Source organism: Apiospora aurea, assembly GCF_038362705.1.
Source record: "Apiospora aurea strain CBS 24483 chromosome Unknown utg000003l_segment0_segment0, whole genome shotgun sequence".
NCBI classification, from domain to species: Eukaryota; Fungi; Ascomycota; class Sordariomycetes; order Amphisphaeriales; family Apiosporaceae; genus Apiospora; species Apiospora aurea.
Window position 1 is genome coordinate 1067348 of NW_027117390.1, and position 23875 is coordinate 1091222.

Genomic DNA, 23875 nt, shown 5'->3' on the forward strand with positions numbered 1-23875 from the left:
CAGCATGGACGACCGCGCCATCCGTTCCTCGTGCTTCCGTGTCCCATCTCACCGGCTGAGAAGGGGAGAGAATCGCAAGAGAATGTTTCCACTAGCTGCTGTTTCTTTCCATTTCATGTACGCGGTAATAACGCACGTGTACCATCGTGGTTCAGACCAGACAGATGCGGACAGGAAATGACGGGATGCTAGCCAATTTGGACGCGGGCGGGCTACGTGGGAATTAGATCTTTGATATCAGTGCGGATCGAGGCCTTGCAGCAGCAGCATCAGCAGCAGCACTGCAACGCAACAGCAGCATGGGGTGTAGTGGTACTACACCATGTTGCATGCACAGCCCGAGGTTGGTGCTGCCGCTCGCGTCAGGTTGTTTTAATGTATTTGATGCAGCATGTTGCATTTACAGACGCGGCAGCACACGAGATCCCAGGAGCAAGTACTTGATGGCTCGATGGTGAGCTGAGCTTCGTTTGGAACTTTGAACGGAGCCCGCGGCAGTTCGGGAAGGTATTGGACGGAGTGAGCGATACAGTACGCAGGGCTTGGCGTTCTTGAGGACAAGGGCAGATTAGGTTTACGGAACGAACGCGACGGGCAGGACGGGCAAGCAGGCAAGGGTGCTGCTGAGCTGCTAGGCGGCTAGTGTCAGAGTGTCTGCTACAGTATGTCCAAGAGCGGTGCACAAATCGTCACAGAGAATTACGTATTGGCACCGGCTAAGCACGAATGGAGGCAATACAAAAAGAGGAAGAAGAAAAACTCGTGCAAGTAACGTTGAAAGCAGGTTTTGCTGGTCGTTGCCAGTCAGTCTGGAGCTTCAGAAGAGGTGCAAAACGGAGCCGCGTTGTCGCAAATTGCGTGGTCGTGAGCGGTAGCTCCAGGCAGCTCCAGATAGCTTGGCCGCCTGGGGAGAGCGTTTCCCTGATCGCCAGCGACTGCCCAGATGCGAAGGAGAACCCTAGGGTGATCATGCTTAGGCATGCTGCAAAGGAGATGAAGAAGCCACGGAACGGTCTGGATCGAAGATTTGGTGAGGCGATCGGCAGTGTCATGGAGGGCTAGACTGCAAATGGACTGATCAGCCCCTCCTTTTTCCCTTTTTTCTCTTGCTCCCATTTTCTGCTCCTTTTTTTTTTTCTGGCCTCCCCCAGTTTCCAGCTCATCCGCTGCGGGTTCAAACAGAAACGTTACTTACTGGCTGGCGTGCTAAGATGCTGCTAAAACGCGTTAGCACGCATAAGGCCTCCGTCTGGCCGGAACGGTCAGTAGCCCCTTTGGCTGGACCCCGTCAGAACAAGCACGCCAGGAACGGGAAATTTGTGTATCCGTTATCAATCATCTCGATGACATTATGGCTCAAGAGTCAAGTAGTCAAGCGGCTCAAACCCGTAGTCAGTAGCGGTAGGCGGAACAGAGAGAAAAAGAAAAAGGTACCCACGTCCGTTGCCTAGTGGCTGCGTCCGTCTCGTCAGAATACAGGAACTTCCACCAAGAACGACCCTCCTCTGACCCTTCCAGGCAGCCAAGGATTGGAAGGGTTAACGTGATATGGTCTGGCCATCGAAGACGGAGGGGCTGATCGCCCTTTAGATACGGGAGATGCGACGCGAGCTGCCCGCATGGCCCTAAATCGTACATAAGCACGCCGATGGCCTCCCTTTCCCCGGACATCCTGTTCGTTCGGATCTGGTAGCATTTGGTCGCCAGTAGCATGCACGACTTGGCGAAAGGGGCAGACCAGCAGAGTCGATCCGGCATGGATTTGCACGCGCACCTACTGAAGCTGCCTGCCGCATGCATGAAAGAGACAGGACGGTGCTGGGGTGTTTATCAGGCAGTATCGTGCCAACCGTAGCGAGACCCAGTCACAGTCACGGTCAAATCAGGTGAAGCAACCCAGCCGCAACGGCAGACGTGTACGCATTTACGTGGTTTTTTTTTTTTTTTTTTCGTTTTTTTTTCGCCCCCTGGGCTGGCCTGGATATCAGATGGCAGCGGGGGATCTAAGATCTGCTGGATGAAGTCTCCAACTTTCTCCCTTTCCCACCAGGCCACACTCAGTCGACTAGTAGGGCTTCTGAAACTCAACTTCGATCCTCGATCACGATCCCCCTTCCGGTCAGCAATAGTCCGGACCGTCATGGGAAACAAATCGATCCAGATCTTGGTTTCCCATACTTGAACAGGCTGGCCTCATGGGTTTGCTGCCTTTGTCTTGCCCGATGGATCGGTGGACTAGCAGGACTATTGGTTTAGAGCATGTTACTCGTAGATTGCTGCAGTCGTGAGAATGGATACACATGCATAGTGGCTGGGCGTGATACCACCCATAAAGAGTCGGGACACCCCCCGGGCTCACATCCGAGGTCTGCTGGATTCTTCTCTTCTTCCACCGATGATTCCAGCCTTCTCTCGAAAAGATCTCGACCCAGGAGCCAGAAACAGCAAGAGCCAACCCATCTTCCATCCATCACCGTACTGGATTACGGACGATAAAAACACCAGACGGTGACGCAATAACAAAACCAATTCCGTTACCCATCCCATCGACAGAGACAACAGACAGACAGGTGTCTTTGCTTGAAACGAACACATCCGCACGGCAATCACCGATCTGCCCGCACGGCAATCACCGATCTGCCTTGCGACGACAAAGAAAAAAAACTCGGACTGAAAACGGAGTTTATTATTAAACCGCCGCTCTCGGTTATCTCTGCTGCCTACGTACTTTTTTTTTTTCTGGGCCAGACCAATACCTTCTACACCCAATTACTGTGCATTCCGTTCCGTTGTGTCTTTGGCTGTGGTGTTCGTGCTCCGCTGTACTCGTCCAGACTACTGCTGCATCTACGACCCAGGTCCTTGTCCGAAGGCGCGAGTCTTGTGCCCGTGTACGGTACCTAGCACTCGAGTACTTTCGCGCTCTCTCTCAATCTCGCTCCGTCTTCCATCCAGTGTCTCGGCTGTGAGGTGTCGCCATAAGCCACGCCATCCACCGTCTAATTAATGCAGAGCGCCCGAACTATCCAGCCCGTCAGTCATCGAGCCCGACTGTCCCGTAATCTTAGCGCTGTACAGTCTGCGAGGTACCTACCGTATCCGGGCTGCTGCGACTGCGTTTACGACTACCTACAGTACAGTACCTACCTTAGGTACTCACTCACTCGACTGGACAGTTTTAAACGAACTCTCTCTCGCTCCCTCGTCCTTCTCCTCGCTCCCCTCTCCCCCTGGACCACCCGGCCCAACCAACACAGACCAGATCGCACAAACAAGGCGCCAAGACACGACGCTCCCACAGCCAGCTGCCTCCGTCTTGTCGCCCCAACCTGTCCCTGTCGCAGTGCCCGCAAGCGCAGCGCCCAGCCAAGCTCCGGCTCCAGTGCCCAGCAGCAGCGCTACCCATCCACCAAACCTGGTCCCAGTGCGCTTGTCTTGTTTCGCAGGCCGACTCCACTTCGTACATGACATAGCTTTTCCTGCCAGAGTCTGATGTTATATTACTTACTACTTCACTTATAACTCTGGTTTGTCCAATATCTCCATCCAGACTCCAGTCTTTGTTGGCATCTCGACTCAGCCCTTTTCTCCCTATTATTACCTGACCGGGACCAGCAACCTTTCACCCCCAAGCAAATAGACCCTTCCGGAACGAATCCATCTACCCAACACTAGGCCAACCCTGCAATCAGTCGAGTTCGCATCTAGCCAAAACTATTCCAAACAAGAGCTCCATTCCAGGGCTACCTATTTCTAACGGCCACCCCCATCCACCACCTTGCCGCATCCCACACTACCTCCATCTACATATACACACCAGACCACCACCTCAAACCTCGTTCAGCTATTTCTGGAACATCATCGTCGTCGTCTACAACTAAGTATATATATATCTAACGCACTCCATATATATATACACTCGCACCCACACACAGAGACACAGACAGACAGACACCTTGGGCCATTCCCTCGTTCAAAGTGTCTCTACTACTCATACCCTCCCACATCAACGAAATGGCGACCAGACCACCCAAAGCGCAATACTCCAGCTCCTCCTCCACCTCTTCGGCCTCATCCTACTCTTCTTCCGACTCCGACCTGTCAGCTCCCTCACCCTTCCGGACCAGCATGGACACCATCTCCCGGCCCATCGCCTCGGTCGAGGTGCTACGCTGCATGCGCTGCGCCAGATCCGTCGAGGCCACCAGCACTGACGACCCGGCCTCCACGGGCATGGTCCGCGTCGGACACAACATCTACTACTGCGACCGGTGCGCCAAGATGGTCGGCTACAAATGAACGAGAGCCGGCCTTTCCGCTTCTCCGACGTTCTGAAGCCGCAAACAAGCAAACCAAAAAAACGAGAGCCATTAGTTGGGCTTCTCTCACTAATTCTACAACACACAATCGTGACAGCATTGTCACGGCAGCCAATTACCACCCCCAGCGCGCACCGAGAGAGTTGTTCGACATTCTCATGGTCGACTCCGTACACCATCTATTGGCTGTGCGGGGCAAGCCTCGGAAGACTCGCGCCATCGGCAATCCGGCGGTCACCCATCCTTGGATATGCATCGCATCGTTAACCGCAAAGTCAAAAAAAAAAAGGGCGTGCCGATGAGCCGCCAATTGACTCGGGACTCCCGCACATGGTCTTGAGAAATGCGAACATCCAGCCCTTCGCATGGCTGCAGCAGACAGGCCAATTCCCTGTCTCTTCGGAAGCACGACCATCCTGGGAAGTCTGGGCCCTGGGCCACGGAGTTCTAGACCGATGCTCGGTTTCGCGATGCAGTGCAGTCGAAGCACACCTGTTGCCCTCTGGCAACCCGATGTGCCGACGTCCGGCGGCCATGCAGACATGAGACGACCATTACTAAGATTTCGGCGAGACAAGTCAAAATTACGGTTATGGATATATCGGCATTCGATTGACCCCATTGTCGCGCGACAACTTTCTAACGGGACCCCAGCTGGGATGGAACACCAGATCACACAGGTGTGGGATTGATTGGCACCAGTCGCCCAAAGGCATTTGCCATTCCTCGTCGTCTCGAACAGGGTGCGAGACGCTGGATGGCCGTCTCTGCCATTCGAGTGCTCGCTACCTCTCAGCATTGGGCATTGGTTCGGGATTGGAATGTGCAAATAGTGTGTCCCATCGCCAGGGATCACTGGAGGGATCACTGGAGGAGGAGGAGGGGGGGCAAACATCACATGAATCCGCAGCTGCTGGAGGATTTCCGGCGGGCGTTCGCCAATGAGTGCGGTTTGGGCGGAATGGAGACGCCCACGGTCGAAGTTCGAGGGATACCCACGTCACTAGTCGCAGGCGCCCCAAGGCCAATCACGACTCGGCGCCGCCCTCTGAGGTGCCCGCGAAAAGCCTCACAGCCCCCTCCACCACCCTTGGCTATTTTAGGGCCGGCATTCCCCTGCCAGAAATTTGCGCCTCTGACGTCGAGCTGCTTTTCTGGCCCTCGGACGCAACCCACCGCGGTTGGCACCCAAACATGGCCGCTAGTTCGCTACGGGCTACGAGCAGAGTGGGCTTTTTGGGCCTGATCTGGCATCGCTCGAGGAGCCCCTCTTGGACCAGAATCGGTCTACCATCTGTTTTTTTTTTCTTTTATTGTCCCTACCTACTACTGGTGATTGGGCTTCGGACTTGGCAGGAAAATGGATACCCGCTGGTTACTGGGAGGCATCATTTTACAAGCGGCGTTTTTTTTTCGATGGATTGGGATTTTTTTTTCATGCTGAGCAGCGCTCGAAAACTCATGGAAACGGGGGTACATGGGTGGGAAAAAGGAAGGGCGACGAGCTTAGCGAAACGTTTTGATGTTTTTGATTTTTCGATCTTTTTTTTTTATTACTTATGATGGATACCCAATTACACCTGTACCAAAACACACAATTTGACTTTTTCATGTTGTATAGTACCTACCAATATCATGTTACCGATATATCAACAACTCGGATGAAAAACTCTATGCGGGAAACCATGTCCTTGTCTACATACGCCTATATCGCTCTCCTCATTGACTGGACAATCAATCAACTTTGTGACTTTGGGCGGAGGAGGAGGAGGGTCAATGGCTGCACGTGCCCTACCGACCCGACCACTTTCTTTTCCCACTTTCCCTTTGACGAAAACCGACGGCCCCAATGCAATTGAGAGCGGAACGGGGCCTTTGCAATAAGGCCGGGCCTGTCTACCTAGCCAAGGCCTGTCTGGCCTAGTTTGGCCTGCCACCTGCAGCTTGCCAGCATTGTATACTTCGTATTCAACAACCTTGTCCGGGGGGGGTTTCCTTTCTTTTCTGCTGTAAGCAAATCAGGATTGAGGATAAGTAGATGCCTACATGTACCCTGTCCGTCGGCAAAAGAGGGCTGGCTACTGCGTCTAATAACTCAAAAGATAAAGTTGGCATAGGAACAGGAAATATGCTCCGAGGAGAAGAAGGACCCCCATCACCCAGGAGGCTTTCGCTGTCCTACAGACCAAAAAAAAGGATGAGTATGCGTGCAGGTAGTGGGGTCGAGCTGGCAGCTGGTCGGTCTGGGTGTTGTTGAATTGGGGGGAGAGTGACAAAATTGGACAATGCTTGCTGGGCTTTGCTATCTCCAGCTACCTAGCAGGACTGGGACGATCAGGGTCTCTTTGGTGTCGCTACAGATCTGCACGTCGATGTCATAATGCCTTCGAAGGGTAAAAGCCATATAAGGGAGGGCGCCAGAGCGACGTAAAAAGACCCTGGATCAGCAGGACAACGAGCGCCTCGGCGCCCGTGGCGTTGCGTGCCGTGCGTCGGTCGCAGCAAGCAAGGATGCTTTTTGGCTGGGCTAGCTGGGTTGCGGACTTTTTTTTTTTTTTTTTTTTGGTGTCTCCTTTGGCTGATCAGACATGGCAGCTGATTGGCCCGTTTCGCTCACTCCGCTGGAAACTAGTAAACAACTGCCTCGGCTTTCTTTCTTCAAACTTCACCCACGGGGGGCTGGCCGGTCGCGCCCATGCCAATGCAGCTAGCAAGCTCACGATAGCTCCTGTAGGTAGGTGTTTTGGTGTTCTATTTCATGCACGCCGACGTATGTACGCAATACCGTGCTTTCCCGTAGGCACGACGAGGCCCTGGCGCTGACCGACCTGACGGATGGCTCGAAACGGGCGAAACTACGCAAGGCAGGGTAGGTTCCATGTGGGGTCTTGTCACGATGACGGACTCGGCCGGAGATACTATGATATAGGCATGGATGCTAGCGGCTTACACCTCCATGTGCCTACCGGCCTCAATATGTGCTGTGAAGTAATTCGGTGACAGCAGAGGTTCGCGGCATACGCCATATCTCGGTATGCGCTACTCCATACTGTTGCGACCGACCGACCTGACTTGGGTACGAGCAAGCAAGCAAGCACAGCAACCCCCCCACAAAGGGTCCAAACCGGGAAGAAAATAGGGTGGCTACACTTGCGTCGTGGTCCTTGCTTGGCCTCGTCCTTCTTCTCCAAGCCAAGTGCGGAATGCGAGCAGGACAAGGGCGACGACGACTACAATGCGCACCCCGGCCCGGACAGGAGCTCCCGCTGGGACCAATTGCGTCCATCTACATATCGGAGGGAGGGTTGAGAGGGAGGGGATCAAACAAGTAGCTACGTTGCAGTCGGGATGAAGACGACTGCTTAATGAGATGAGAGATCGGCGGGAGGGCTACCCTTGGGCTCCGCCAGCTCCGCAGAGGAAGTGCGCGTACAAGGGGCGCTGTTGCCCTGAGTAATGCTATGGTAACAATCAAGACCACAAACGACGCGACGGCATGGTTGGGCACCGGGGAGGGGGTACTGTACTGTACTGTAGGTAGGTATGGATTCGTTGTCGTCAGGTACGAACCGCACCCTGGGACTTTTGGATTTCTTTCTTTTGTTTTTGTTTTTTTCCTTCTCCCTCACTAACCTCCGCATATCTCCAGATTTTCCCAGAGCTATAGCACGGAGAGAGAAAAAGCCGGGCAATGATGCAGCGCCAGTTTGGGAAGAGGGGACCAGCCCTCTTCGAGCGACAAGACAACGCGGGGTGAGTGATGTTAGGGCGAGAGCAGACGCAGACTGAGCCGAGCAGAGAGCAAATGCCAAAAAGGACGGGCTGCTACGTGACCAGCAGACTAGCTAGCGGGCCCTCCCCCTATGACCTATGACGGCGGTTGCATGCACACCTAATTGCAGCTCCCCTCCGACTGACCAATCTGGGGGGCCGCTTGGCAGCAGGTTTTCAGCACATGGCGCCGTTATGATTCGGTTCTGGTCATCACATATTGGACGCGCAATAGCATGATGCTGTGGGCTGGGAAAAAATGCGGGACACGCTTATATACATACATAGCTCACATAGGCAGGTGGGCAACTCGGTACGGAGTAGCAAGCCATTCAATCAAGGTGCTGACGGGGACCTGGCGGAGAAGCGACAAGAGAACTGGGGACGGGACTACTACAATACGGTAAAGTCAAGAAGACCACACTGGACAACAACGTCAGTCGGCCTTGTTGGAGGGTGTCATAGAGGCAGCTGACTGACTAAGTAGCTCGCGATCTCTCCATTTTCCAAATCGAAAACACAAGGAGATCTGATGGGATTGACGGCGCTAGTGTTTCTATGTATATTCATCGTTACCATCATCGCCGCCAGGCTCGCTTGCCACCCCGTGTGCTTTTACCGTTTTAGTGACAACATCGACGCGCAACCCGATCGGGGGCGCAGGTCACCCTCGATCAGGGTCCCTCTCCCGGGCTGGCTGCCGGAGCTTTTTTTCTTCTTCTTCAGGAACCCGTCGACCACATAGCGCACACAACCAAGACAAGCAGAGCAATTAATGCCAGGCTCGATGCCCCGAGACCAAGTCGTCGTGCATTGTAACTTCGTGAACAGAAATAGCGACACCACCATTACCGCCACCAGCACACTGGATACTGTAAGACGTAGCAGCGACACACACGTGCACACACATCAGCGACGAGAAACATCGAAAACCCCCTACTAGCGTTTTTGCTACGTCATGCCGCTTCAGGGCGTCGTCCCACCCAACGTTCCCACCAATCGGAGCCCCAAGCGACGACGAGCCAGCGCCAACAAGAGCAGCCAGCAGCCGTAGCCGGCAGGCATCCCCGTGGTCTGGCTTTCCGACGCCGTTAGTAGTAGTGAACCATTGCGACGGGTGGACGTCCGCGTTCCATGGGTCGTATGCCCGGCCTTGTTCTCGTCGTGACACATTATCCAGTCTTATTACCGTGTACTAAACTTCGAAACGGAACTAAGCCAGCGGCGTCCGTCTGTCGCACGCATCGATCGAGAAAGATCAACTCAACTCCCCTTGTCAGCTAGCAGGCGGGTGCATCTATCCTATCGATCTCTTATCTGTCCAAATCCACTGTTCCTGATGGATTAATTCAAGTATAGTACGAAAACGTCGGTCGATGCGCGTCCCGGCTTCATTTCCCGCGTAGCCATGTTCCCGGGGATGGGGCGGAGTAAGGTCGGACTTGGGGGGGGGGTTCCCGGAACGCCGTTTTCGCTGGAAATGGATTCACTTCCCCCTTTGTGTCTGATTACGCAGAGAGATAAGAGACAGGGAGGGCGAAATGACCATTGCTGTTATCCTTTTCGCGCTCCCCAGCCCTCAGACGAACCCCAGCCACCAATGGCAAGTGAGCCCATATTCTCTATCCTTGGCACGCCCGCTCGCCCTGGAAGAGGTATGGATTGCGAATAGCTTCGCGTGCGCGTTCACCCCCCCGCTGGCACGCTGCTGGCGGGGCACTTTTTGACAGAGTCTGATCCCGTTACGGAGTACCTAGCGCTGCAACCATGGGCGACAGGCCAGCACGACGTCGTGTCTGTTCCTGGCCACAGCTCCCCACTTGCCAGCTAGTTGCTAGGTACTTTACCAAGGAGACAATTGAACACACAAGAAAAAAAAGACCCCTCCGGAGTGGTTATGTAAGTTAGTCAGCGCGTTGGTAAGTGTTTCCTCATGCAGATCCTATGGAGGAGAGAATCTGTAGGTAAAATAAGTCAGATTGCGCAGGAGTGCCCGAGGCTCCACGATCTTCAACGGTGGAGGCAGGAATAACTTGGAAGTTCGAAACGGGGCCCGAGTCAGTCTCTGGGCCGGCCCACGAGACAAAACGGTGATCTTTTTTTCTTCTCGACCTGCGGTTCGGCTCCGTTTGGCTCCGATTGACAGGACTGAGTGTTTTTTTTTCCACCTGCCAATCCGACCAATCCCCATCCAGTGCCAGTCAATTCCATCTCGAGTCTGGAACGTCAAACCACTGATCTCCATGGGACCTCATGGCTAGAAAAGTTTAATCGCACACCGGTAGACAAGGAAGGAAAAAAGGAGTAGGACGTCGATCACCAAGAAAAAGGACATGCCCGCGCCGGAGTTTCTAGATTCCGCTCAGCGTCCGTCGCTTTTGGTACAGGGCCATCCCCAGACTAAAACGGCAAATCCTCATCTCACAGAAGGATCTCTAACATGGAGGAGTGGATATGTGCTCCCTTGCGGCAACCTTCGCCCAGATGCGGCCGCACAGCTCAATATTGGCGATGGATATGAACAACGGCCTTGCGGAGGTGGCCGGGGCGGTTTTAGAGGTTGAGCCATGTGGGCGATACCGAACGAAATGAGACTCTACCATGTGCCCGGTTGTCGATACAGGGTATACCGGCCCCGGATGAAGCATCCCCCTATAGGCTACTGGGATCAAGCATTTCCTATCAAGTGCCGTTAGCTCGCACCTTGCCATTGGGACCCCATACCCGGTAAACAGCGTGATCCGGGGCAATCCCTACCCCTCCAAGCTATAATAGAGATCAGAACAGTCCAGTCAGTGAGTAATGTTGGTTCTGAGACTGCTGATCTCGATACTCATTACATAGAAAGGCCCCTGAGCATTTTGGAAATGCCCGACAAAGCTACCTACCACAAGATTGTTCACCGTAAATGCCAACCACGGTGATATTGCTACCTGCGAGGACCTAGTTCATGCATTAGCCCCATGAGATAAATGGAATTTGACCAGATCGTCGTTTCCAGACCCAGATGCGCCAAACTGAACCTTGCAAGAGGCATGTTGGGGAAAGAAAGGGAGCGGAGAGAAAGTTTGAGAAGCAGCATCCTTCCATGATATGGCAGTCTACCTACTGATGACTGGCCGCTCTACTCTCCGCCGAAAGCGGATATCACCGTCTCGGTCTTAATTCCCGAGCAGACATACTGATCGGCATTGAAGAGCCCCTTGATAGGATTGACTGACTGCCGGATATAACGTACACTGTAAGATGGTGATCCAACGGTATCACGAGTTCCGGGCCACTCCACTTTCTGGACATGAAATGCTTCTAGAAGACATATCCTCCATGATAGGACTGAAACCGTGTGGAGTCAAAAATAGGTACTCGATCCTCGCTCCAGAGGTATGTACCTATGATGGGGATTTGAGGCTTCTTTGACTGACAAGTCTCATATCCACGGTGAGGCTCGGGTACTGGTTCGAATAGGGAAAGCTCGTAGGTGGAAAAGTAAAAGACACGAGGTCGGCACCAAGGCCAGTATCTGCGGCATTAGCATTGACTAAATAACATGATGTGACTGTCACTCGAAGTCCCAAACCACGAGGAGTGGACTGGGCATCACCGTTGTCCCCCATAGGATGCCGGAGTCAACTGAGGAACAGGTATTTAGGTGAGCGTGGAGGAGTGAATAGGAACGGAAACCACATGCCAATAGGGAACCATAATATCACGATTACCATGAGTAGGGCGTCGGATACTGCGGTCAATCCAATTCTGTGTTTGACTTGGGTTTTGCGCTTTCTTGGCATTTACTCCATGCTGGACCAACATTGAAGGGGGAAGAGGCGAGAGAAGGAAGCGTACGGAGTAGATAGCGTTGGCTTGAGTTGCCCCGTCTCGCACGTGTTCAAACTATTGCTTCTGCCCTCGCCGAGTTGAGCTGCTTTTCGTAGTTGTTCCAGTGTATTAACCATCCTGGGAAGTCCTGTTCCGCGGGTCTTTTGGGACGCCTCGTTGATACTTTCGAAGGCACCACTATATAACCCATTCGTAATACATACGCTGTTTTGCTATTGTATCAACTATTGGATGATGCAGTACAAACCTCCTTTTTTGACATGCCGCGATTAGGGAAAGGTTGCCCACAGTCGACTGGCTCCTTCCTCGTAAATTATCATCGTCAGCGTATTGACGTGATTAGTATGAGAACGTGAAGGAAGCAGAAGAGTTGTTCAAAGCTCTTAGCCTCCGATGCCTACGTAGGTATCTTGTTTTAGTATTGGCAGCAGCTGTCATGGCTGAATGGCCCCCGAAATCCCCCCCGATTGGTCGCATGTTACGACGGAAGAGACCTTCCTTTCTATATCTCCACCTTCTGTTTATGGAAGATCAACGTATCATGTCATGCACAGACGTTGACAGCAGCAGGCCGATGTCTGTCGCCTCATGACTTGGCGAAGTACATATATATAATGTAATGTAAGCCACAACATGTCCCAGACCCGTTACACAAATGCCCAGAAATGGGGAGCAAAGAGGGGATAAAATGGCTAAACATTGGGATGTATAACCAATTGCAACATCCACTCTATTCATGACACATAATTACCAGGTCGATCACCACAACGACAAAGCCACCATAATCCCACCTTGCTGGACAATCGCCGTTCGCCTGACCAAGAGTTATATAAGGTACGAAACCTGGAGCTCTGTGGTTTTCTAACTTCGAATTTGAATAACAACCCTATGCATCAAAGACGAGGGAATCATAACGATCAAGCTACACCAAGTCTTGTGTTGTACAACCGTTTAGGAGGAGCTCAGTTTTCGCACGACACGTCAGGTGCGAGGGCTTGTGGCTGTATTCTGTAAGATCTAGGCAACATATATTAGCTCGCAGACTGCTGCTCTTATTAAAACAACCCATCATTTACCTGGCAGGGAGCTGATTACCTTATTGTACCCCTCTTCGGGCTTTGAACACCAGCACGTTGTTGGGCGGATTGTTTGTTGGGCTGACATCAGATAACCCCCTTTTCCAACAGCGACAGGATCCGGGAGACATGTGTGACTGATGTGAAAGTACTCCTCACATACTACATGCTGCTACTCAGCACGCCAGCGAGTTGGTAGGCAAAATACTTCCATCATCGACATCGGCACACCGACATCATGTTGGTCGTGAAACAACTTCGCGTCGATTTTTACCGACAGAGTGAGCTCACGCGTTCACAGTAACCAGTGGGAATATTCTTGTCAGGTGGTTCAAACTGAAGCCTCTTACATCACTGGTATCCCGAAAAATTCGAGTTCCCACCTGTTGTAGGTACTCCATCCTCTCATGAGGGTGAGAAACCTGTGGTGGCGGTAGTGGTGGTGCAGGATAAGAGGGGTCTGGCTTGGAGGCGATGCAAAGTTTTGCTGATACACAGCGTCATTCATAATATGATAGACGTACAGCGAGACTCGAGATGAGCAAAACGGCACCAAGACACAGAAGTTCCAAATATATACAGCTTGGCAATGACCTACTCTTCGCTTTTCCTTCACCACCATCGACAAACTAACTCAAAGCAACCAGGCCAACACAGCTTCACCAAGCAACAATCGAACCACCCAAGTCCCACCCCGCTACACACGAATCATCTGCTCTTCCTTCTCCAAAATGCAGTTCTTCACCATCTCGGCCATCGCTTTCCCCGCCGCTGGCGCCGCCGCCATGCCCAACGCCGCGGCCGGCGAGCACACCCTCCAGGCTCGTTGCGCGGCCATCTTTCCCGCTTGCAACGGCGGCCACGTCGTCGGGCAGACCAGCTGCCGCTGCGAAGGCCAGAAGGAGAAGTGCGATGTCTGGTCGTGCCCCGGGGATGGAGAGAACACTGTCGTGGGTGACTGCCCCTTCCTCTATCATTCATTTTTCCAAACGGGGAATGAATCCAAATAAACAAAAATACAACACACATGACACCTTGCTAATACCCGAGTCGTATAGATGGTCTGTGGCCAGGCGGGTACTGGATGCATTTGAATTTAGTTGATGAGGGGATGCTTTCTCATCTCGCTGCATCGTCGCTCGCCACGTCCGGGCCAAATAGGGGTGCTTCCTTTCCTTGGGGCGTCAGGAAAGACCTGATGGCCACAGGTTTTTTCTGGTATCCTTAAGCACATTTTCCTTCTCATGCTCGTCTTTTGGGGCCCCCACCGTTGTACATATCTACACGATAAAATCAGTCGCTCTTTTAATCATATGATTCCACTAAGATACGTAGCCGGGCCGCACTCTGACATGTGAGCCTCTTCTTGAAATGTGCAAGGCTATACCCGACATAGATATATGGTATATAATGCCACTAAACAGCCAGATCTTTCACATACGACCATATCCTGCTGAATACTAGGGATCCCGTCCGCTCTCCCATATATAAGCAGCAGAGAGCCGAATTAGTACTAGGGTCGGTGACGACCTGGGAATCCTCGGTGTTGTATGTTTTTTGGTTTTTTTTGCCGCTCCGACCTTCGCTTCGACGGTGTTGTGGAGTGAAGGCCCTTGGGCAAGGTCCGTTTTGCGGCAAGCCCGGCAAAGCTTCCTCGGTTGACGTCCGCGCGAAGACCTATTGATACCGGAAAGTCCCAAATGAGCAATCCATACACACCTCCGTTCTCATCCCGTTGCGATGGGTTGCGTGGGTCACGACGCCCCACCCGCTGTAGGATGCCGTGGCCTATGAGGAGCATAGCGAAAACAAGACCACTTACGAGCAGAGAGGGCTTGAGCTAGATGATCTAGTTGGACATGGGCCATGAGACCCATGGGTATGCTTGGGTAGTTGAGACATGACTAATCCCATGGGTACCCATATCCGATCCTTAAGTCGGGGCCTGCCAAAGCGTATGAGGCCGATAAGGAGAGGAAAAGTGTCAACAATCAGTGAATGTTGCAGCCTCTTTAACCAAATCAGATTACCGGACTACAAGGAGCTTTGAGGGTTGCAGTCCGAGGTCGAAGGAAGCGAGCAGGCATTTGGTAGATGGGTGGTACTTGAGAACTTCCAATGGAGTGAGGAGATGCCCCCTACTATTTAGCATACTGAATTAAATTACTTATAGGCAAAACATACACAAGCCAGGAGCCACAGTCGCATAAAACGTGTACGTAATTTGAGATACAGTATGGACATTGGATTAAGCTATTGTATTGTTCGCATCCTCGATATCATTGCTGTTGCTGCTCAGCAAGGTCTGGACATTCTTAGACATTTCAAGATTCAATGGCTTCACACGAATGACTGAATGCATAGCTCCACCTGGACGATAGTGGTGGGAAGTCACGATCTTCTCTGTATGGAAGGATGATAAAGTAGTAGAAATCGTAGTCGATGAACTTGAAAACCAAACATGTAGTTAGAAGAAAGCATCTTTGTATACTTTATCTTCCCCATACAAACTGACCATGGGCACTATAATCTCATCTTGAAAGGGGAATATTCAGGATGGTCCGTTTGTCCGGGTGAGCCACGAGCGTGCGAATCGCTATCAGGCGAGAGAGGGACCAGTTCTCTCCAGCAACCTAGCCTTCTTTGTTCAGGCGACTCGGATAAGACAGTTGTGAGTGAACACTGCTACTTGCTGATGGCACACCTCCTACCTGGACTATCACATTTATCGATACAGAGAGCTGTGGCTGAACATGAGACCCGTATTCTGGCGTCATTGCGGTTCGCGAGGCGATGACTTCCCGTATTGCCGACCATGCTCAACCCCTCACCCGTAGAGGCTCGTTCTGCAGTATAGCGGTGACCATTGGGGGACAGGAAATACGACCCTTATCATTCAGACCTCAAGTTGCAATATAACAGAGTCAATACTTACTTTTTACTTGTAGTCACATTGCTAAGGAGATACAGTCCGGTGTATGTGCTCATTCTGACCCGAACTACATTTGTATCCATGCCGCTAAGGTGGCCCATCACGACAAGCTACTCTTCACCTCGAGACAAAATGTATTTTACAGATCGGAACGAGTCTCCTTCCCACTGGCTTAGTCGCCCAAAAAACATTGGGAACCTTGAAGCTCGCTTGTGTGCATCCATAACTACCCGTTGGAAGCCAGCGTCGTGGCCACCACCAACCGAACGACCTCCAAAAATGTTGCTTGCCAATTGTTTTCTCCTCTGACCCTTCCTCCTTGATCGCATAGTCGTTCTGTAATAGTCAGTGGTTGTTACCTTATTCTCTAAGCGTCTCTGTTCAGGTCGTCAATGTCCATGATATGCTTATCATCGTTGACCGGCGCCAACTCCTCCCTGCCCCCGTCTGGGCCATTCCGGTCTACCGGCTGCATACTCGTTGCTTTGACGGGCAGCGCAGTATCCATCGTGGTCTGTTATTTCATCGACTGTTCCGAGAGTGACTGGCTGGCTCCCAGTACTGTTTCCTATAGACTCAGAGTTCGCGAGTCTCCCAGAAACTCTCTTGGGCCGGAGAAGGAAAAGCTCCCCCTTTCCACGAGATGCCGAGCTCCAAGCGACATGCCAAATGAGAGGATAAATCAGGAAGTGAGAATTGGCAGAAGATTCCAGGCGGCTACGGGGCATACCCATTATGAATTGAGAGCACGGCTTGTAATATGGTGACACTTGTCGTTTCAGTGGGGTGCCCTCGCCATCCAGCAGCTACGGAAATGCGCTGTTGGCTGTAAAGGGTAAAAGGAAAATAGTTGAGAAGGACGAACAAGACATAATCACTTGTGGGCATCCAGGGTCCACGAACCGCATGTGCCGATCAACGCGGACTTAAGCCACCTGATTATGCCTGCAGATCTCAATTGATCTGGCCAAAAACCCATGCAGTGGCACACCGTGGTGCTCGACTCAAACGATGGCAAGGTGGGCATATAATTGACTGGAAATTACCGTAGCCGACGAGGCACAGCACGAGGAGACAGTGGGATGTGTAAAAGAGGTTGGCGGCAGCAGACGACACGGAGCAAGCACATTGATGACATCACTCGGGGGCGACATCACATCGAACTGCAAGTGAAACGGAAAGGGTGTTACTGCTGTTCTCTCTATTTTCGCCAAACCAAAGTACGCCGATACCGTCGTTACCATCACATGCATTGACCCAAGACACACAAAACCCCTGTGCAGCTAGCTTTCGTTCAAGTTTTTTGGTTCATTTCACATTTCGGAATCCTAGACTTCCTAGACGACGAATTTGACAATGAACACAGGTCCCCTTCTCCTGAAGCCGGCGAACCAAATCCCCAACCCCTGTCGATGCGAACCAGGCTCTTTTGTCTGTTATCCACTCCGAGGAACCGTTGGGGTTCGCAAGGTGTGTTGCTGACAAAGAGGTAAAAGATGTCGATGAATGTCTTTCCCATGCCCTTCACGCCAGATCTAGTTTGCGAAGGTGACTCTCGTTTTGGTGATGTGTGATTGTGGATATTGCCCTTACCCCCCGAAAATGCAAGAAGTACGAAGAACAAACAAGTCGTCAGACAACGAGAAATTAGTAACCGAAGTTCGTGAGAGCCTCGGCAGTCTTGTCGTCGACCTTGGCGTTCTTCTTGGCCTCGGACAGTTGTCGCTGGGCCAGCTTCTTGCGCTCGTAGTAGGCGGCGGACTTGGCCTTGCGGCGCTCCTCCAGTCTGCAAAGCATCGAAAGTCAGCCATGTACACCCTTTGTACTCAACCGGGGACACCAGTATAACATACCTCTCAACAACATCCTTGTACTTCCAGCCGTTCTCGTGGCTAAGACGACCGACAAGGCAGTACTTGCGGCCGGGCTGCAGGCGCAGGACACGCAGAGCCTGGGGAACGACCATCTTCTTCTGGTGGTCGTAGGGGGGAGGGACACCCTCAAAGACCTTGAGTCTCTGGAGAGCGGCGGCACCGCGGGCGGTCTTGTGGGGAATCATACCACGGACGGCCTTGTAGAAGATACGAGACGGGGCGCGGAAGTGGAAGGGACCACCACGGGTAGGGTTGTATCGCGTCATCTTGCGGAGGTAGGCGGCGTACTTGACTATAGGAGGATTCGGGTCAGTCTCGGAACCTGTGTTCATTTCGTGCATGGTCCTCCTCCTCATGACAGAATGTGCCATTGACCATGATCGTAGCAGCCTGTGTATCTTATCCACGGACCATCTACGCACGGTCTGCGAGAAGTCGAAGAAACCATCCATGATGATTGGGAAGTTGGAAAGACGTACGCTTGGCGCGGAAGAACTCGCCGGAGATGTTGAGGGCCTCGCAGCGGACGACAACAATCTTCTGACCGCTCAGAAGCTGCTTGGCGACAATCGAGGCCAGACGGCCAAGGAGATGGCCCTTGCCATCAATGACGACCTGTAGGAGCAAAGCAAGTCAGTGGTCTATCCTGTTCCGCCCAGCATGTGGTGTTCTGCTTGGCCGAGTATCGCGATGATTCCCTCTCTTGCTCCCCTGAGTTCCGGCGTGATTCGATGGTTGTGTGGCGCGGGTCGATATCCAGCGCAGATCCGTGTCGTCCGTCCCGATCCAAATCGTGTCGATTGCAATTGCTCGCGTTCCAAGCCCGATCGCGATAGAGGCCAAGCGTACGTGGGGGACTGATATGGAGGGGGAGTTATAACTTACGACAGACTCGAAGGACGACATCTTTTCCGGTCGGGTATGTGGGATTTGTGGAAAGAATAGAAAGAAAAGAGGAATCTGCTCGCAGTGCACACTTCAAAGAAAGATAGTGATCCTTTCCAGAAGCCTGTGTCTTACCTTGGGAGCCGGGAAATGTTATTCCTCGCTGGGCGATGTGGTTGCCGTAATGTTCACCTTGGGGAAGTGATTTGTTGATGGTCGCAACTAGACAATATCAAATGTGCGTAGAATTTTTGGAGCGGTCCTGTTGGCAGGCTGGGGCAAGTGCGCAGGCAAAGATGAGCTAAGCCGATTGGGGGCGGGTGGGGCTGGATCGCGGTCCCAGGCCACACAATGCCACACTCTAGGGTTTTTGACCTACGCTTTTGCAGAGGTCTCAGCTTATCAGACGAAGTGCGCACCTGCGATAAGAGCAATTGATAAGCCACCAGTGACCACCAGTGACCACCAGTGACCGGCAGACACACTGCAGAACAGAGGCGGTGGGGCAGATCAGTCATCCTTCCAGTCATTCCAGTCATCCAATTTGATCAACTGGATCTACAATAGACCCGACCGACCACCAAAGGCCGGCAGATCTGGCTTAAGATCAACCATTCATTCTGGCAATACACATGAATTATAAGGTCACCTTCACATTATTCAAATTGACCAAAACACATTGCCACTTACGTATGCATTGGTCCCTGATTTGCAAGCGAGTAGGAGCTACAATCAATGGGAGTGGTTGGCATTCGTCCTTATGAGATTGATGGGATTGGTGTATCTGCCCTGAACTGAGGTTGGCGTCCGATACCTTCGGGTCAGATCTGGCTACAATTTCATTGATGCGGGGAAATTCGTAGGTATTGTACTGCAGCATAAAACGCATTGTGGTACATTCCACGCCTGCCGTTCTGCCCTCTCCATCCAGACGCCAAAACGCGATCCATCTAGGCCCATGCCCATCCGAGGACGGAAGCCCCTATCAATCAATAAATAGACAACCACCTCACCAGGTCTAGGACCCATGTCACTTCATCGTATGAGCAGCCGGAGAGGAGGAATTTTCCTATTTCTCTCCCTTCTTCTAGTGTCCTATGCTATGTTGTTTGTTGCATGCAGCAGCACAACAGTCTACCACAGTCCCAGTCGGTTTTACCAGTTGGACTTCGTCGCGCCCTCCGGCAGGTGCTCATCGATTCCCTTGAGCACGTCGTGCACTTGGTTGACCAGCTGTTTCCTCCTGGCCCGGACATCCGGATCACCGCCCGTATCCACCCCGTCCAGCTCCAGTAGTACCTGCTGCATGATGCTTTCGCTGAGCTTTCGGTGCTCATCGACGCACTTCTTGTCGTCCTTGGGAGGGTTGGCGGAGAACTCGACACACAGAGGTAGGAACTTGGTGCTGAAGTGCGAGCTGATGGAATCGAGCTTCTCCATGGGCCCCGCGGGCACGGCTGGGGACGACACCCGACTCGGGATCTTCGACCCGTCGGCAGACGATCTTCTCTCTGCCTCGGCCGAGTTTGGTATGTCCAAGTTGGCGTTGCTGTCGCGCGGGCTCTTGACCTTCTTCTTCTTGCCGCCCTTCTTGGACTTCTTGGATTTCTTAGGCTTCTGTTCGTCACGGGGATCCGTGACAATGATTTCCTCCGACTCGCTGGAATCGTCATCCGACTCGTTGCCCTCGGGAAGAACGACAAGAATCTCGCTATTATTCTTGACACCGTACTCCCGGACGGGAATGGGTTGGCTGGGGTCCACCTTGAGATTCCTTCCCTTGTAGAGCATCTTGATTCTCTGGCTGCGCTGCTCGCTGATCTTCATGAGCCATGCAACGCGTTCCCGGACATCGTGCACATAAAGCTTTCCATCTCCGATCGAGTAGGCTGGGAAGTGGACAGGGTAGGTGACGCCCTTGTTCTTGATTAAAAGTATGTCGTCTTCGATATCTGCACTGGCCGGTGGATTCCGGCCGTGAGGGTCGTAGGTCCGCGACGGCGAGCGTAGTGAGTGCTCGAGGTCTTCTGATGTAATGTAGCTGAAGTCGTCGTCGGTGACACGAGGGACGCCGTCCGACTGCGAACCGAAAGGCGAGAGCCCATCTCGACCCGACGGCCAACCTGGGAGTCGAGACATGCCGATTGGTATCGCCAAAGCGGCGCAGGCGAGGGTAGAGTACAGGACGGTGGGTGATATGCCCTGGGCTGCGATGTACTCGTTGGAGCCGGCGAGCGCTTCCGAAAGCTGACTGATGGTAGCGTCGACGTAGGTCGCTAGGGACGGGGGCAACAGTTGGGTCAGGTTCTGGAAGGCACCAGATGATGCCAGGATTGTCTGAGATGAAGCCACCTTGACGTGGGATCGGGCTGTCCTCGCGGGGACAAACCCAGATGGAAAATAAATAGAGGGGTCGTGGTTTTGAGAGAGAATGTGAGGAGGGCTGGAGGGGAGCAATCCGGCGAGGTGCGGCGCTGCTTAGTCTGATGATGACGGCGGACCGTCTGCCGTGGGGCCGTTTAGTCTCGTCTCAGATCCCAGTTTTTTTGTTATGATACAAGGCCGTTCTGCCAGTGCGCCCCGGGGCGGAATATCGTCGCTATAACTCGTCGCCCTTCTTTTGGGATACCGTGGGGTGGGCCGACAAGTGCTGGGAGATCGGCAAAGCCCTGGGTGCTCAGCCGATTGGGATGTCCTGGTGCTTTATTTCTTTGCTCGGTTGCTGGGCGTTCGGTGAAATGGTTCGACGACGACCAAGGGATGGATGTACGGGTTGATGTGTTGTCACAGCTGCAAGGCAAGTCAGCTGCTGCGTCTAGAGAAAAGCGAGACGAGGAGTGCCCGGCAGCGAACAATGCAGCAGTTGGTCATGGAACTCCGCAAAGGCGATCAGGCCAAAGTTCCTCGCAAACTGGTTTGCTAATTGGCCAGGCAGCGAGTCTTGTTCCACAGTAGTGGTCCAACAGCTCCCGAGCAGTTACGAGAGGCAGGCAGGCTGACGAGTGAGGTGGGTTGCAAAAGCAAGATAGCTTGACACACCGCAATGTTTTGGCGTCTTGTCGTAAAGTGGCATGGAACGTACTTACATAAATGTTAGCATACAAGTATCAGCAATGCGCAGGTTGGCTTGGTGTTGAGTAAGTGCATGTAGGTCTCTTGGAGTCGGAGCTGGGCTACAGGAACTTTTTGTTGTTTAATGACACTCGACGAAAAGAACTGAGTAATCTTAATGATGGGCAATGCCGGAGTTGAAGCCACATGTTGCGTTCAAGTGCCAGCTACTTGGTACCTCTGGACTTTTTTTGATGCGACCAGGCCCCAGCAGCTAACTTTTGGCATATCGATAAAGGATACCTGAGAACCACGCTCGGATCTATGGCAATGTTAGGTCCCTTGTTGAACAGTGATACTGTACGTATCTGACCGGGCGGGAGGCGGCAGAAAAACGAGGAAACAAGGATTCGATCTGCACCCTCCGTTGTTGGACCCTTGGGGTCTTAACGGCCCCGGCTAGCTGGAACGCCAGATCAGCAGCCCGATCGAGCAACACACATTGGAGCGAGCAAGGAGACTCAATGGTCGATGCGATAACCTAGCTGTCTCAATAATCTGTAATCATGCAGCACCTACGATGCTATGAATGGAAGCGAATTCCAGCTTGAACTGAAGCCATTCAAGGAACCAGTTGGTACATGACCGACGGTTCTGGTACCACATGTACGCCCAAGACATGAATGACCACAAAGTCGCCGTCGCATACGACCACGTCGAGTATGTATAGAATTGGTATTATTGAACTCCAGCAGCTGCCACATGGCACATAGACCCCCGACATTGCCACGAACAAACAGCCATCCTTATCGCCGACAAAGGTCTCCCGTCCGAATGGCATCATCCCGCCGTGCTACCAGCTTGGTGGAACTCGGGAGAATCCATACTGTAGTCCCCAAGATACGGTTTGAGCTTGATGCGAGATCATGTTAGCGAGTTCTGATAGTGTCCCTAATCAACTCTCACGGCATCTCACGTCAGAGTCGGCTGCGGCTCCCATGGGAAGCTGACAACAGCAAGCAACAGTTGATGGAAGCATCCATGAGACGCTACCTAGGACAGGCAATTAGGTGTACTAGGTAACTAAAGTCCTCATGTAATCAATCAATCAATATCCTGATTTGTGGCTTGGACGCCGAACATGCCGCAGCCTGTTGCGCCATTGGACTGACAAATCACGAACTGCCTAATGCGTACGTAGAAGGCCGCCTCCCTCGACAGGCTGGCAGGTGTTTATTAGTCTCTGACGTCGATAAGTATAAAAAAAAACCCGCCGCTGGGGCTGGCAAACCGCCCCTCCGTCTCAAAGTCCCCACTTGGCCAGCCTGTGACACCACGCCCGCCCGCTCCAGAACAGAAAACGCCATCCATTCATATATGTGGGAGAGCGAGCCGCCGTCCGTTCGTTCATTCCTTTGCCTTGAAAGACAACAACCCACATGTCTCTATCCTTCATCCGCCGATTCTTCTCTTCACCAGTCACAGCCGAAGCCATGTCTGCCGCTACTCAAAAGGCCCAGTCCATCATTGACGGAAACGCCGTTGGTATGTACTTCTCGAGCCTGTCCCTGCTCCCCTCCGATCTCCCCTCCCCGCATGGATGCGCCGTCGTTGTCGCATCCGACTGCGCGAACGCTGGTGGCGGGCACATTTCCCCTCCCTCCCCTTTCTACCTCGCTCCAATCGACGCTGCGCTTTGTGTTCCTTTGCTGACATCTTTCCTTCTCCACAGCGGTGTTCTCCAAGTCGTACTGCCCCTACTGCAACCAGACCAAGAAGCTCCTCAAGGACAACAACGCCGAGTTCTACGCCCTCGAGCTCGACCAGGAGGAAGACGGCTCCGCCATCCAGGATGCCCTCGAGAAGCTGACCGGCCAGCGCACCGTCCCCAACGTCTTCATCGGCCAGAAGCACATCGGCGGCAACAGCGACCTCCAGGCCAAGGCCAAGGAGCTCAAGTCGCTGCTGTCCAGCGTCAACGCCATCAAGGCATAGAGAGGGAGAGAATAACCGCCGAATGATTGCCGCCCGGAGTTGTCGGATGGCCGCGTTCTTTGTGCACTCGTCGCGCTTTCGCTCGTTACAGCGAAGCGTTGTCCTTGTCGCATACACCGATCGAATTGCATACCC

The 23875-nt window shown here is 52.8% G+C and overlaps 5 protein-coding genes across 5 annotated transcripts; 3 read left to right on the forward strand and 2 right to left on the reverse strand.

Moving 5' to 3' along the window:
* Window positions 1–4014: 4014 nt before the first annotated feature.
* On the forward strand, window positions 4015–4299 carry PG986_004167 (uncharacterized protein; the record flags this gene model as incomplete). Its single annotated transcript, XM_066840389.1, has 1 exon — window positions 4015–4299. The coding sequence occupies one exon, from the start codon at window positions 4015–4017 to the stop codon at window positions 4297–4299; it is 285 nt and encodes a 94-aa protein (XP_066703016.1).
* Window positions 4300–13734: 9435 nt separating this feature from the next.
* Window positions 13735–14097, forward strand: PG986_004168 (uncharacterized protein; the record flags this gene model as incomplete). The annotated part of the gene is made up of 2 exons (XM_066840390.1): window positions 13735–13953; window positions 14062–14097. The coding sequence occupies 2 exons, from the start codon at window positions 13735–13737 to the stop codon at window positions 14095–14097; spliced, it is 255 nt and encodes an 84-aa protein (XP_066703017.1).
* Window positions 14098–17582: 3485 nt separating this feature from the next.
* Window positions 17583–18715, reverse strand: PG986_004169 (60S ribosomal protein uL13; the record flags this gene model as incomplete). The annotated part of the gene is made up of 4 exons (XM_066840391.1): window positions 17583–17721; window positions 17789–18101; window positions 18289–18424; window positions 18695–18715. 4 exons carry the CDS (start codon window positions 18713–18715, stop codon window positions 17583–17585), a joined length of 609 nt encoding a protein of 202 aa, XP_066703018.1.
* Window positions 18716–19849: 1134 nt separating this feature from the next.
* Window positions 19850–21767, reverse strand: PG986_004170 (bag domain-containing protein; the record flags this gene model as incomplete). The annotated part of the gene is made up of 2 exons (XM_066840392.1): window positions 19850–21063; window positions 21734–21767. The coding sequence occupies 2 exons, from the start codon at window positions 21765–21767 to the stop codon at window positions 19850–19852; spliced, it is 1248 nt and encodes a 415-aa protein (XP_066703019.1).
* A 1417-nt stretch (window positions 21768–23184) lies between these two features.
* Window positions 23185–23740, forward strand: PG986_004171 (uncharacterized protein; the record flags this gene model as incomplete). Its single annotated transcript, XM_066840393.1, has 2 exons — window positions 23185–23290; window positions 23478–23740. The coding sequence occupies 2 exons, from the start codon at window positions 23185–23187 to the stop codon at window positions 23738–23740; spliced, it is 369 nt and encodes a 122-aa protein (XP_066703020.1).
* Window positions 23741–23875: the final 135 nt, after the last annotated feature.